Raw genomic sequence first — 12,887 nt, 5'->3', positions numbered from 1 at the left:
ATCATCAGGCTGTTCTTTCAAACCTTGGATTCAATGAAGCTAATTAGGATTTGTGTATAAGATTACTTACTTGTCATGTTCAACTAGCTAGCATCATACTAGCCTATATATATATATATATATATATATAGCACAACAATTCCTCTCTCTAGTTCCTCACAATTATCAACATACTTACATGTAGCCATCGTGCCACAACATGTCCTAACATGACTTAAGCTTAGGCGTGATGTTCAAGTTCCAAAACCATGTGCATCAAAACTCCTATCTATGAAATAAGATGTTGAGCTCTCATGCTTTAATCTTGCATTGTTTCTAGTATCCCTAGAAGAGTACTCTACAATAACACATGTTCTATCTCCCTATAGAGGGGGAGGTGTGGAATGCTTATTAAGCATTGATGTGGTCTTTAGTTATTGTCATCTTACTAGGGAGAGGGAGAGCACACAAAGAAAGAGAAAACATATGTTCCTATAGATAGGTAGGATGTAGTTCACAATACTTGATTTGCATGAGAACAAGTAACATTAGGTCAAAAGTTGAAGAGGTCTGAGTTGTTCAAACTTGATGAGATACCAAATTCGATGTAATTGATTCCTCTTGTCGATTTCAATCTTTAGCTACATGTCCTCTTGTTGATGTGAGGACACTAAGCCATGGCATGGATTATTCAATTGCTAGGCTTGAGTTCAACCTAAAGCTATCAACATCAAAAGCCAACCCTATCCGAAGCAACTATGGGTCATCACAGTGGCAATCATCACAAATAGGAGGACAAGGACTGTTCTCAGTGAGCAATTCTATTTTCTCTTTGCAAGTTGCTAATGGCCTCATGCATTTCATGTTTGCATGGATGACTGATTAGCTTGCAAAGCAACATCATCAGAGTGCCCACCCATAAGACCCTAATCCTCCTCCACCATTGATTCAATGCTGGAGACCACTTCACCAACCATCGATAGGGTTGTCATAGAGAATGTTCTCATGAAACCTTGGTAAACTAATCCCTTAAAAAGAACCTTTTTCATGTGAGATGTGGCTATCCAAACTCCCCTTTCTCAATGTTTTTTTTGATGTTGGCTAAAGGACAATCACTAGATATTATAGTGTAAATGATCACAAATCTCCAATATATTTATCGCATGATTAAATAAAATATATTTATACTTCACTAAAGAAAAATATTAGATAAGTATCTTATTAGGGTGGTTCGGAATCATGTTTGATATTAGTTGTTTACCGCATAGTATTAAAATTTAATTGATGATTATTATCTAGTTTATTTTTTTATCATAATCATGAAATTTGATGTGACAAAGAAAATTTTAATATTATGATATGACTTGGATTGGATTCCACTTTGATACGACACAAACGAACGAATAGGATGGGCTCGATCTACTTTGTGCGCATCTCAAAGCATGATTGACGTTGGTGAGGGAAGGAGACCATGGGAGGAAACTATGGGAAGGGGGATCCTCTTCTACCCATCATCATCATCATCTATTGACTGAGGAACTCATGAAGGCTGAAAGGGAAAGAAGGTGAGGGAAAGGCCACACCACCACCGCATCTAAGTGGCACTCTCATTAGCTCACACACATAAGAAGAAGAATAAACTTTGGGTGCTGTGAATGATCTCAAAATGATGGCTACTTCGATCGAGGCCCAATCAAATTGACCAAGTTTCTATTCTAAGCAAGTGTTCCATGGAATCCCTTTTTATCTACACCTTAGCATATAACAACAACATATCATGATATTCTAATTATTTAAGATCAATCAAATGGATAAAGCTCCCCCAAAAAATAAATATATACTCCTTAATATATCCATGAAATATATATATATATATATATATATATACAAAGTCATTGCCTTGAGATTCGTGAGAAAAAAATTCAACTAAGGAATCCCACAATTTTATTATTATTATGGGATATTTCATGTCAGTTTTCCCAATCAAAATAAAAACCATTTTCCTATTTGCCATTTTTTATTTAGAAAAAAAGGCTAAAACTACAGAGAAAATTACATTTTAATTAGATTTTTGGGGGGGGGGGGGGGGGGGGGCTCCCATCTGCTTAATTTTCCCCATTTGATTCCAAATGGTTTCTTTTTGGTTACACGACAATACCACGAGATATGGCGCGATTGGTACCGGGATGCGTCGTCTCGTAAACGGGAAGCTCGTGCCTGTAACCACCTCCGCCTCCTCCTCCCGCACCCATAACCGTCAGATTCTCCAGCTCGAACAGATCCGAGCTCGCGTCGCTCATGTCGTCTTCCTCGTCCTCGAACCTTCTTAGGAGCTCCTCCACCCTTCTCCTCGCCTCATCCCTCGACTTCCCCTTCGCCGCCTCCGTCGCGAACGACCGCCGCCTGATCTCGGTCCCGGCCCCCGCGGCACGATCGCACGCGTACACGCTCTTCTGGCCGCACGGCCGCAGGTCCTCGCCCATGATCAAGCTCACCGGGTGGAACCTCACCGACCTCTTCACGCCATCGTCGTCCGCCCCCGGCGCCCGTCGCGACGACGGCGTCTTGACGAGGCACGGCCGGGAGTGGGACGACGCCGTGGAGCAGGCCGGGTCGCCGACGTGGACGGCTGCGGCGGCGGCGGCGACGGTTAAGGTTGAGGTTTTCGACTTCTTGGGGTTCTTCGCTGCGGCAGAGAAGAGGGCGTTGAGGAAGCGGCCGAGGCGGGCCCCCGGCGACGCCGGCGCCTTGGGTCGCCCCGGATCGCTGCGATTGCTGCGGATCGAGCCCGACTTCGTCTTCTCGCTGTGGTGGACGGCGGGCTGCGGGGGAGGAGGAGGAGGACGGAGGACGGAGGGGGACCGATTCGGCACCATCACGCCGATCCGGATAGGCCTGAACCGGGCGCGGTGGCTGGATGCAGACTCGGGCTCGGAGGAGGAGGAGAAGCCGCCGTAGCTGGAGTTGTCGGAGGAGCTGGAGGTGGAGATGGGCGGGAGGCGGCCGGGTGGGGCGACCGCCTTCCCGCTCACCGCCACGGCAGAGCGGTAGGAAGGGGCGGGCAGCCTGGGGGAGGCGAGGGCGGCGACTGACGGGTTAGGCTCACCGCAGCCGTCCGACTCATCCATGGAGCGGTAGATGGCGTCCAGCAGCGTGGAGGAGAAGGACGGATTCTCGTGGCCACGCCGCGGCCGCTCCTTCCCCCATCTCTCCATTTCCATAAACCCGAAACAGAGTAATTCCAGTCACTCTTCTCTCTTCTTTCGAGTCTTTGCTGCTACGTCTCCTCTGCAAAAGAAGAGAAGCGAAGAGCGGGGGAGAAATGGAAGTGGGGAGGAGGCGGTGACGGGCTCTCCTTTATTATGGTCACTCGATGCGCGTGCGAATGCTGACGTGGCTCTTTTCTTTCTCTTTCCTCTCCCTGCTCTTAAGGTGTGGGGCTCAGATGGTCTCCACCGTTCGATCCTCTTCGATGTGCGGCTGATCCGGGGAGCCCACGCCCTCCAGGTACGTCCACCCGTTCCTTTTCTCGCGACTTATGTTACGATTGACTCCTTCGCAGGATGAGGAGGCCCCACGGCGAGAGTCGTGCCGCTTCACCAGTCGCGAGGCAGGTAAACGTAACGGGTAGATATTGGTTGGTGGCAAGAGTGCTGCTCCTGCTACTCTCGCTTCCTGATTTTGTCGTAGTGCGCTAGTTCTAGCCGCCGCTTAACTTACGACCATACCGGCGCGCTCCATTCGCGGGTCGTGACTTAAAGTGGCGCGTGGATCGTGTGTCTCACATGAGGCCGACGGAAGGCAGCGTGACGAGGTTCTAAATATGGGACCATATAATGTGGCGTTAAAACATGTGGACTGGACCCGTGACGCCAATATTCCTCACCTTAAGTGGCCCCCGCTTGTCATATCGGTGGGAAAGCCCATTAAAATTAGCGGAGCTCGAGTCCACACGTTGCTTTGGACTCGGGGTAACGGATGGGTAGGACTCGGAGGGACAGGGGGCAACGGATGGTGGGGTCAGGGGACAGTGCTTGGTAAGTAATCTATCGGTGGTATGCTTGTGGGACCGCCGTCGCAGACGGACGGGCGCACGGGGATTCCAATCTTGGAGTCGGGGAAGAGCTTTTCTTTATGGACATCAAGCTGTCCCCTCCCAAAGAGGGAAACCATTCTCATGCCTTTCCAATTCTTTGGATTAATCCGTGCATTTATTTTCTCTCTGTCTCCTTCCAAAAACGAAAAGAAAAAGAAAACCTTGTCACCTTAATTGTATGACACATCAGGATAGTCAGCTAAGTAGTGTTCTTTTTATGACTTGGGATGATCCTCGCAAATGTCAAGAAATATCTTAAATAGGAGTGTTCTGCTTATGATTTATGGAATATGACACAATGGATTTAATCTTACAATATAGGATGACTCTTTCTAAACATTGGTGGCATATATAGTAGAAAAGCAAATCGTAGGTATAAAGGTGTTTCTAAGAAAATCTACAGATATTATGATTAGATAAGCTGAGTGAATTAGGGTTCATTTTTCACGAAAAATAGAGAAAGACCTTAGAATAGTATTAAAAATAATTAAAATGGTTTTGGTTTAATTACAGTATGATGAAAGCTTATTATTTGGTAGAGATATTATTTGTGAATTAATTTGTTGCTATTGTTACATATTTTAACAGGCATTGTATCACTTCTCAAGAGAGAGAGAGAGCAGGTACCATCTAATGCCTCTTAAATTAGTCAACAACTCCTAGATGATTAGATCAACAACAAGTTGGTTGATCTTAAGACCGATGAGTTGCACAATCAAGTTTCTCTAATCTGCAAACTTGATGCCAGACAAAACCCTAATTTTGGGGCTATGTAGACTTGTAATATGAAAAAGCACCATAACATTGAAAACTGGACATCCTAAGAGTTGACTTAATGTCTGCAGACTTTCTCCACTTGCTGCGCCTAATATTAAAGATTATGTCTTAGTTTATGTGCTGCATGCCTAGTATTACAATTAATCTAGCAATACTTGCATTGTCCATGCCCAATAGGCTGCTTGTAGCAGCTAATTAAAGCATGTGTTGTTGGGTTGTATAATTGCAGATTTAATAGGAAGCTTGGGATGTGGATGTGACTGCTAGTTTAAAGGGGTGCAAAAGGGTGAGTAGGCCTTAACAAAAAAATCACAACATACATTTTAGTAGGTGAAGCTCTAATCATTTGTCCTGATGGCACCTGTTGTAGGCTTTTAGGCAGTAGGGTGCTCACTCCAAGCTGAAGTCTAGGCAACATGCTTGCTTCATTTAATTATTTTATATTAAAAGTGCATAGGATGTGGATGCGTGTAGGACTGTTCATTATTCCGTCTAATTCTTTGTTTTTTCTTAAAAAGTTTGGTTTTATAATTTATATGATTTAATTTGATTACTTCTTTCAAAAATCAAGTCAAAATAATATGTTAATAGTTATATACAACTTTATATTCTTTTATGAAGTTACTTTCAGTACTCAAAATTTTAGTTACACTCACTCGCTGCTTTGTCATACAGGCAAAATTAAAAATAAAAAAATCATATTAGTAAATAATAATAATAATAATAATTATTATTATTATGATAGTTTTGATCAGTAATACTGAGTAACTGGAAAGGTTTGGACTGAGTTTACTTTCATATATGGTGGAGTATATATATCACTATAGTGGCTTTTCGCCACTTTGAGTTAAAGCAGTGTGTCATGGGGATCAGAGAGAAAGAAGCATGCAATTCACATCTATTCACATGAATAGAAAGAAGAGCAGCAGTAACAAAGAAGATAGGTAGAGAGAGAGGGCAGTCAAGGTGGAGCGATCCCTAGGAAGGAGATAGGGCTTAACGGGTTCGGGTCGGATCTGAGCCGGGTCCGGTTCGATTTGGGTGGAACCCAGTGCCACATAGCCGGCGAGGAATCTCGGGTTCGGATCTGGTCTCCAATTCCAAATCCAATTCCTCCTGACAAAGTCTGACACGCGTGAGGCCGACCCACGTGTGGCCGCTTCTATCTTTTGCTTTGGTGAGTTCCAAGCCCTCATGGGTGGGTTAAACCGATGGAGATCTGCCGAGCTACTTTGGCGGATCCTCTTATAGCCTTTTATCGAGGTTGTCCATCTATTCTTTCCTTGTTCACCATAAGTCACTGTCTTCATGTGGCAGGGTGGGCTTTTCCTGTGGTTTCTTTCTTTCTTTCTTTCATCTCTTACTATTCACTGCTGTGAAGTAGTTTTTGGATACTTTCAAATATTTATATATTTTTGTGCTAATTACTGATCATCTGTCCATATTATCATGGCATTACCAATTTTCAAACTTATATATACATATATAAGATACAATATTCGAGAAAAAAATAACTTTTTTTTTCCGGCTCATTATGATGTATGATTATCTCATCATAATGTGATCGATACATCAACACTACTACATGATTGACGCTTCATGATAAATTGAATTTTATCATCTAAATGTTACAATCTTATTCACAACTACAACATAAGATTGTTTGATAACACTCCACACACCGTAGAAGACATGTAATCATTCACGATATTAAATTACGATCACAAGTGCAACAATCATAAATCTCATCTCAGAGGGAGAAAGAAGGTCGAGGATTTGTGCCAGAGCAATAGATTGGTGGCGCATAGGATCCGCCGACATGATCGCACCACCGAAGCTCCTTGAACCGAAAGGTTAAATCATGTCGTTGCAATGTCTTGATTTAATCGACGATGGATGGGCGGCGTGGGAAAGGTTAACTCATGTCGTTGCAATGGCCTGATATAAGAGATGGGTGGGCGGCGTGGGAAACTTGATGTGACGATGCGTGACACAAGTCACTGAGAATCCTTCTAAATATGATTATATAATATACCATATCCCGTTTCCAAATAAGGTCAGATGATTTAAATTTATCCTTGTCTTCTTCTTGGTGGGTGTTTGGGAAGAAGTCACATGAGCTGTGGGCAAAAGACGGGGAGGTGATGAAGGGGATGTGAAAGGTTTTCTGTTTTTTTCTCTGGTTGGTCGAACATGGAAGAATGTCTACCACCACGAGGGCCATGTTGGAAATCTTGTGTCATCCCACCCTCCATCCACTGCTGCCTGCAAGGCAGGCAAGACGATCACGGTCTATAGCAGCTGTCCCCCCCCCCCCGCCTCCACCACTTCATGGCTGGTCCGAGGAACATGATGGATTGCCCACGGCTCTTGCGACTTCCCAAACACCACCAATAACTCAAATGTATATTCCTCTTTAGATCGTTCCAAGATCATACTATCTGCTGGTGAACAGATGTGTTCTGACTGGTGAATCAACACGACCTAATCCACGAGTCAATGTCGAGAGTTTTCTGTCGACTGAACTGGATGTCGAGGTCGACCGAACCCTCGCGCGACGGGGTATTGATCAGCGTTCCTTGTATACCGATCCAGGCACTGTGTATGCCGAGCTACGTCTCTCCTTCTCCGGGATGGCTGACAGCTCGCCTTTGTGAGGTGACCGGGTTTTCTTACAAAAATGACCCTCGTCGGGATCACCTTACGAGGCCCCTTGTCAAGAGTTTTCTATCGACTGAGCTGGATGCCGAGGTCGATCGAGCCCTCGCGCGACGGGGTATTGATCAGCGTTGCCTGTATACTGATCCGGGTACCGTGTATGCCAAGCTACGTCTCTCCTTCTCCGGGATGGCTGGCAGCTCGCCTTTGTGAGGTGACCGAGTTTTCTTATAAAAATGACCCTCGTCGGGATCACCCGACGAGGCCCCTCCGACAAGCAAGTTAGTGGAATGATCAATTAATCTTTTTTCTCCCCTGCCAAATGCTAACTAGAGGTCTTTATAGTACTGCACATGGATCGATCGTACGCGGGTTGACGTGGTAGACATGCCAAACAGTGCCCGTACGAATTCTGACTTCTCAGGAGCAACTCTGCCTTGGGATTTCCAAGATATGACATGCAAACAATATCCTAATATGGATTCAGACCGTGGCCGACATCGGACTTTGACGTGTCTTAGGCCAAAATATACCATATCACTATCGATTGTACTTCTTTTACTTAAATCTAATATTTTTGTACTTTAGGGTGTTTACGTCAGCACACCATTACCCCTGATCCCTATTTCAGAACAATATATATATATATATATATATATATATATATATATATATATATTCTCTTAAACAACCTCGTAATTAGTCATTTATTAAACTAAAAGGAACAATCTTTTTCTCTCTACTTTTTCGTCATAATCCTCCTGAGATCTTTGCGTGTTGTTGCCAACCTATTTTGAAACATCTATATATCCACTGAAGGGAGGGGCGGTGGTTGCGGCAGTACCTGGTGAGGGTCCTGCTTCAGATTCCACCAGCAACAGAGCAGACAAGCTACTACTTGAAGCTGTGCGGCATCTGCAGTAGTGCACCAGCACCCACCATATCTACAGCTCCTGCCTGCTAGGGTTGAAAGCACCACAGTCTGCATCTGACATGGTCGCATTAATCCCTCTCATGCATATAAAGCCATGTACTCTCTCACTCTCATCTGTAGCAGCTTGTCAGGGACCATACCTACAGAGATTCAAGCATTTTTCAACATTTCAGTAAAGCTATCAGAATCCACTAAACTTTGCATAAGAACTTCTCACATGCAATATTTATTGGATAAATATTGAACAATCATAACCACATGTCCACATTAAAGGGGCAAAGTGTGACATCTCAAGGATGCTTCCCAAAACTATAGCTTATAAATGAATCGAATACAAGCATCCGAGGCACTGGCGAATCAGTCGTTGGCAGTTGATTGGCCATCCGATCAGCCTATCCTCAGATCATAATGGCCCAAACATGGGAAGCCTTGTTTTTCACAGGCTTTATGGGCTACAGCTGGTAGTTGACTTGTCCCATTACATATCCTTTTTGAGATACCAAAATGGACACCATAGGGAGGCTTAAATTTTAACAAAACAAAGCCCAGTGTACAAAGGCTCCAGCAATTGCAGGTTTGAGGAAGATCCACACTTACAGCCTCATCTATACAAATAGACAATCTCCGTTACTCGCATCACCGAGACCACAAAAAACTTGAGACATCACTCAAAAGTGGATAAAGCATTTCGACAAAGGCAAATCAAGGATCTAAATCATGGATACATCGCAAGAGAACAGACTACAAAGTATCTTGTTCATCATGGAATTCCACAACAAAAGCTATAAAGGATCTACTTAGCAAGGTCCACTCGAGGTTGACATTACGCTCCCCCAAGTCAGGATCCGACTTGATGGATAACTTGCCTATTAACACAATCTGATGGAGACGGAATAATTGAACTACATATTTCATTGAACCTAAACCTCCGGCTATTAAACTAATGTTAATAATACTAAATCTATCATCGTTACAAGTCAATCTTAGTATTAGTCCACTTTTAACGTGAGACTAATACAAGTGCTATAATCTCCCCCACTTACGGGTTTGACGTCAAAGCTCAACATAATTCAAAACTAAACTGGTGCATGTGAGATAACCCAATGATGGCTCCACGTGACAAGTCCTCCAATGCCACCTACCCTTCCACAAGCTGTTCTCTCTTTCTTACCCAAGCGGCTCACCATGCCAAACTCTGATAACAATTGTCACAACACGATCTTACATGATAATTAGCTTATTAAACACAACTTGAAGGGATAATTAATCTAATAACCTCAACCTAAATGAGTACCAAAATGCTTAAACTAAAACTAATAATAGTATACCTACTAGACTCTTATGACTCAATCTTAATCTACTTTCAGTGTGTGACTAGATGAGGCACTTTAACTTAAGTGAATTGGAAAGACAAGTACCAAAAAGAAAAACACAATTAATTCTCATCCCAATGGGTGAGCCTGGTTTGGTCATTTAGTTAATAATTGCCACTTAGCCAAACAAAAGACCCAATAAATTTGACATGATACCAAAAATTGCCCAAATATATTGCAAATGAATTTAAAATGTCCAGTAGCTGAATATTATATTTAAAATTATTCATTGAGGATCTTAAACTTTTGAACTGCTTTCCAAAAGCATCGATTTTGAGATATTTATTAATTTTGTGTGGTTTATAATGACTAGATGAGTAGCAGAGTGTTTTCAGTTGGAACAGAGCTCACATAAATAAATTTCATATGGACGAGGCCCAAAACAAACATGGCTTGGCCCATTACACCATTATTAACACTGACTCTACATAAAAAATCATTTTAATATAGAAAGTGATACTTAGCAAGCAACACACCACATAATATTTTTAGTGGAGGAAAAAAAATGTTTTGTAATCATCCACAAGTGGGGCCGACTTTAAGAAAAAAATTAACCTTTCTATGAAAACTTATATAAACCTGGCCAGAAAAATCAAACACCTCATCATGACCAAATACATAGATCAATGCTAGACCTTATGCTAGCTAGCTATGAAAAAACATTTTGGCACTTTACAATTTATGTAGTCTTTAAACAACAAACCTACGTTAATCACAGTTAACTTGAAGGCATTGAAGACAAACAACATATGCAATAAATTTCATATTTAGAGATACATCTTATGCTAAAATTTGTAATAACAAATATGTTGTTTCCTAACTTTGCAAGGATATATATGCAAAACACCATATTTTTTAGTTAGAAAGAGAATAAAAAGTTCATCAAAAGAGTTTTCTAAGAAAATAAAATTGGTTAACAAAACATAAACACACCATTTCCTGGACAAGAAATCATAAATACCACATTTCTTGATCAACAAAACATAAAGACCCCACTACCAAACTACTTAGGGAAGAAGGTTAATTGATGCCCCAGTCACACCACAATGGATTTGAATTTGGAAATGAATTAGAATATAAGAATTATACTTGTTAAATAGGCTATAGACCTTTTATGAAATTATTGATTTATACATTCCATTGCCTCACAATGGAACAGGTTTATGCAACAATTGAAATATTGCACATAATCCTGTCACACTATTGTGAAAAAAGTCAAATTGACCAATTGTCAAACTACTTATCCTCTTTCCACGTAATGCAGACGGATATATATACTTAATAAAAGAAGAAAATTAAAACTTGATACAAATATAAAGGGAGATCAAAGGAATTAAATGAGTGTACGGCTAGGAGGAAGTAGTGCAACTGGAAGTGCAAAGCATGAAGCTCCTAAAGTATAGATCAGTTATTTACATTTAGTTTAAGAAATGTGGAAAGTCCATAATTTTTATGCTTCAAGACAACTAACCATGCCACAGTGAAGAGAGGGAGAAGGACAGTATAGGTGAAGATGTGAATGATCAACTGTTAAATAACCATTCTTAGAGCCAATGTAATCAACTATGAAACAGCCATCCAGATTGATCGTTCAATTCTTCAAACATACCATACAAAATGCCAATTTAAAATAATTTGTTGCCAGACAAATTTTATCCATCCATCATCATGTCAAAGTAATAAGGGAGACGTATTTCAATGCCGCTGAAAATTGAAAATGTCCAAAAATGTAAGCTTATCTACTCAAATGTTGCTCCAGAACAAGTCCATCAGAATTAAACAATTGGCATTAGATGAATGATTAAGGCAAAGTCCAAGTCAACAAATTTCGTCAAAATTTAACCTGGTGGAGAAAAGTTCTAATATGAAAAACAAATAAACATATCATTGCTGATTAAGAAATAACGTCGCATAAGCTCATAAAAGACCTAAACATAAGATCTTCACTTTTAACACTACCTACATTTTTGCCTTCACCAATGTAAGACTAATTTACCTTTCCAAGCTTATTTTCCTTTTTCTACAGATAAACGAATGTGAAAGACCTCATTTTCACTTCCTTTTAATTTATCACGAAACGAAAGTAACATGACCATAACCCGAAAAAGTTGAGCCTAATTCCACCTTGTCGTCAACTACGATCAAAAACCCTCCTTCAAGATCAGGAACAACAAGAGATCCTAATAGAACGAGAAAAAAAAAAAGAACGATAACGGTACTGCTTTTAGTACGGTTGTAAGGAAAATGATTGTCGAGATACCGGTTGCAAGATTAGGGTATCCCAACTGCCCATTTTCCCCAATATTGGTCTAGCAGGAATCACTTTCGGCAAGAAATGCATGGTAGAATAGCATCACGCCGATACACACCATCCTGCCTTCGATCATTCGTACCGAAAGCCCAAACCCCCAAACGAAACCCAAAAACGATCTACAGACATAAAAAAGCGATCGGAAACCCCCAACACAAGAAGAAACCAAGTAACAAGGGAGGCAAAGAAAGAACTATCCGATGCATTAACGAGAAACGGTGCCATGAGGAATCAGAGGATTCATCAGATGACGGCGAGACTTTCAATCTCCAGCCGCCATCGCCGTCGGGGAGGAACAATGCCGCTCACAAGAGGATGTATATATAGAGCGGGAGAGGACACTGCTACTTAACCCTATTCTGTTAATAACATCCGTTATATATAATATAACGGGTTTCCGATGTAGCACATTTGTTGAGTCCGTTACGTCAATGATAACAATGCTAAGTCTCATTTTGCACTTTGATTAAATATCTTATTTATTTACAAGATAATAAAATTAAATGTGTAAAAATATTATTTATAGACTCAGAAAGATAACTAAATTATTAACTTAATAAATTTTTAATCATCACTCTAAAATATTTAAGATCGAATTAATTATAATAGACATGTTAGTTTTGATACTAGATGTATACTATTAATTTCATAAGGTAGCATGTTGGATAAGAGAAAATAATTTTATTTTTATTTTTTTTACAAAGGATAAATAATGAGGGCATGATTGATCCTATGACTTTCTATCTCGGAGGTTGATTG

At 41.3% G+C, this 12,887-nt stretch overlaps 1 protein-coding gene and 1 non-coding gene across 2 annotated transcripts; both read right to left on the bottom strand.

Annotated features, from left to right (window-relative positions):
• Positions 1-2,081: 2,081 nt before the first annotated feature.
• Positions 2,082-3,312, bottom strand: LOC135680671 (protein BIG GRAIN 1-like). The gene has a single exon (XM_065194770.1). It carries the CDS (start codon positions 3,198-3,200, stop codon positions 2,124-2,126), a length of 1,077 nt encoding a protein of 358 aa, XP_065050842.1. The 5' UTR covers positions 3,201-3,312; the 3' UTR covers positions 2,082-2,123.
• An 8,736-nt stretch (positions 3,313-12,048) lies between these two features.
• Positions 12,049-12,197, bottom strand: LOC135592734 (small nucleolar RNA snoR135). Its single transcript, XR_010479216.1, has one exon. It is a non-coding gene; the product is annotated as a small nucleolar RNA snoR135 (small nucleolar RNA).
• Positions 12,198-12,887: the final 690 nt, after the last annotated feature.

The sequence above is a fragment of the Musa acuminata genome, chromosome BXJ1-1 (genome assembly GCF_036884655.1).
Source record: "Musa acuminata AAA Group cultivar baxijiao chromosome BXJ1-1, Cavendish_Baxijiao_AAA, whole genome shotgun sequence".
Lineage (NCBI taxonomy): Eukaryota > Viridiplantae > Streptophyta > Magnoliopsida > Zingiberales > Musaceae > Musa > Musa acuminata.
This window is presented reverse-complemented; position numbering and strand designations above follow the sequence as displayed.

Bases quoted from the DNA above. Each gene is read 5' to 3' on its own strand.
- LOC135680671 (XM_065194770.1), bottom strand. From the start codon at position 3,200: ATGGAAATGGAGAGATGGGGGAAGGAGCGGCCGCGGCGTGGCCACGAG.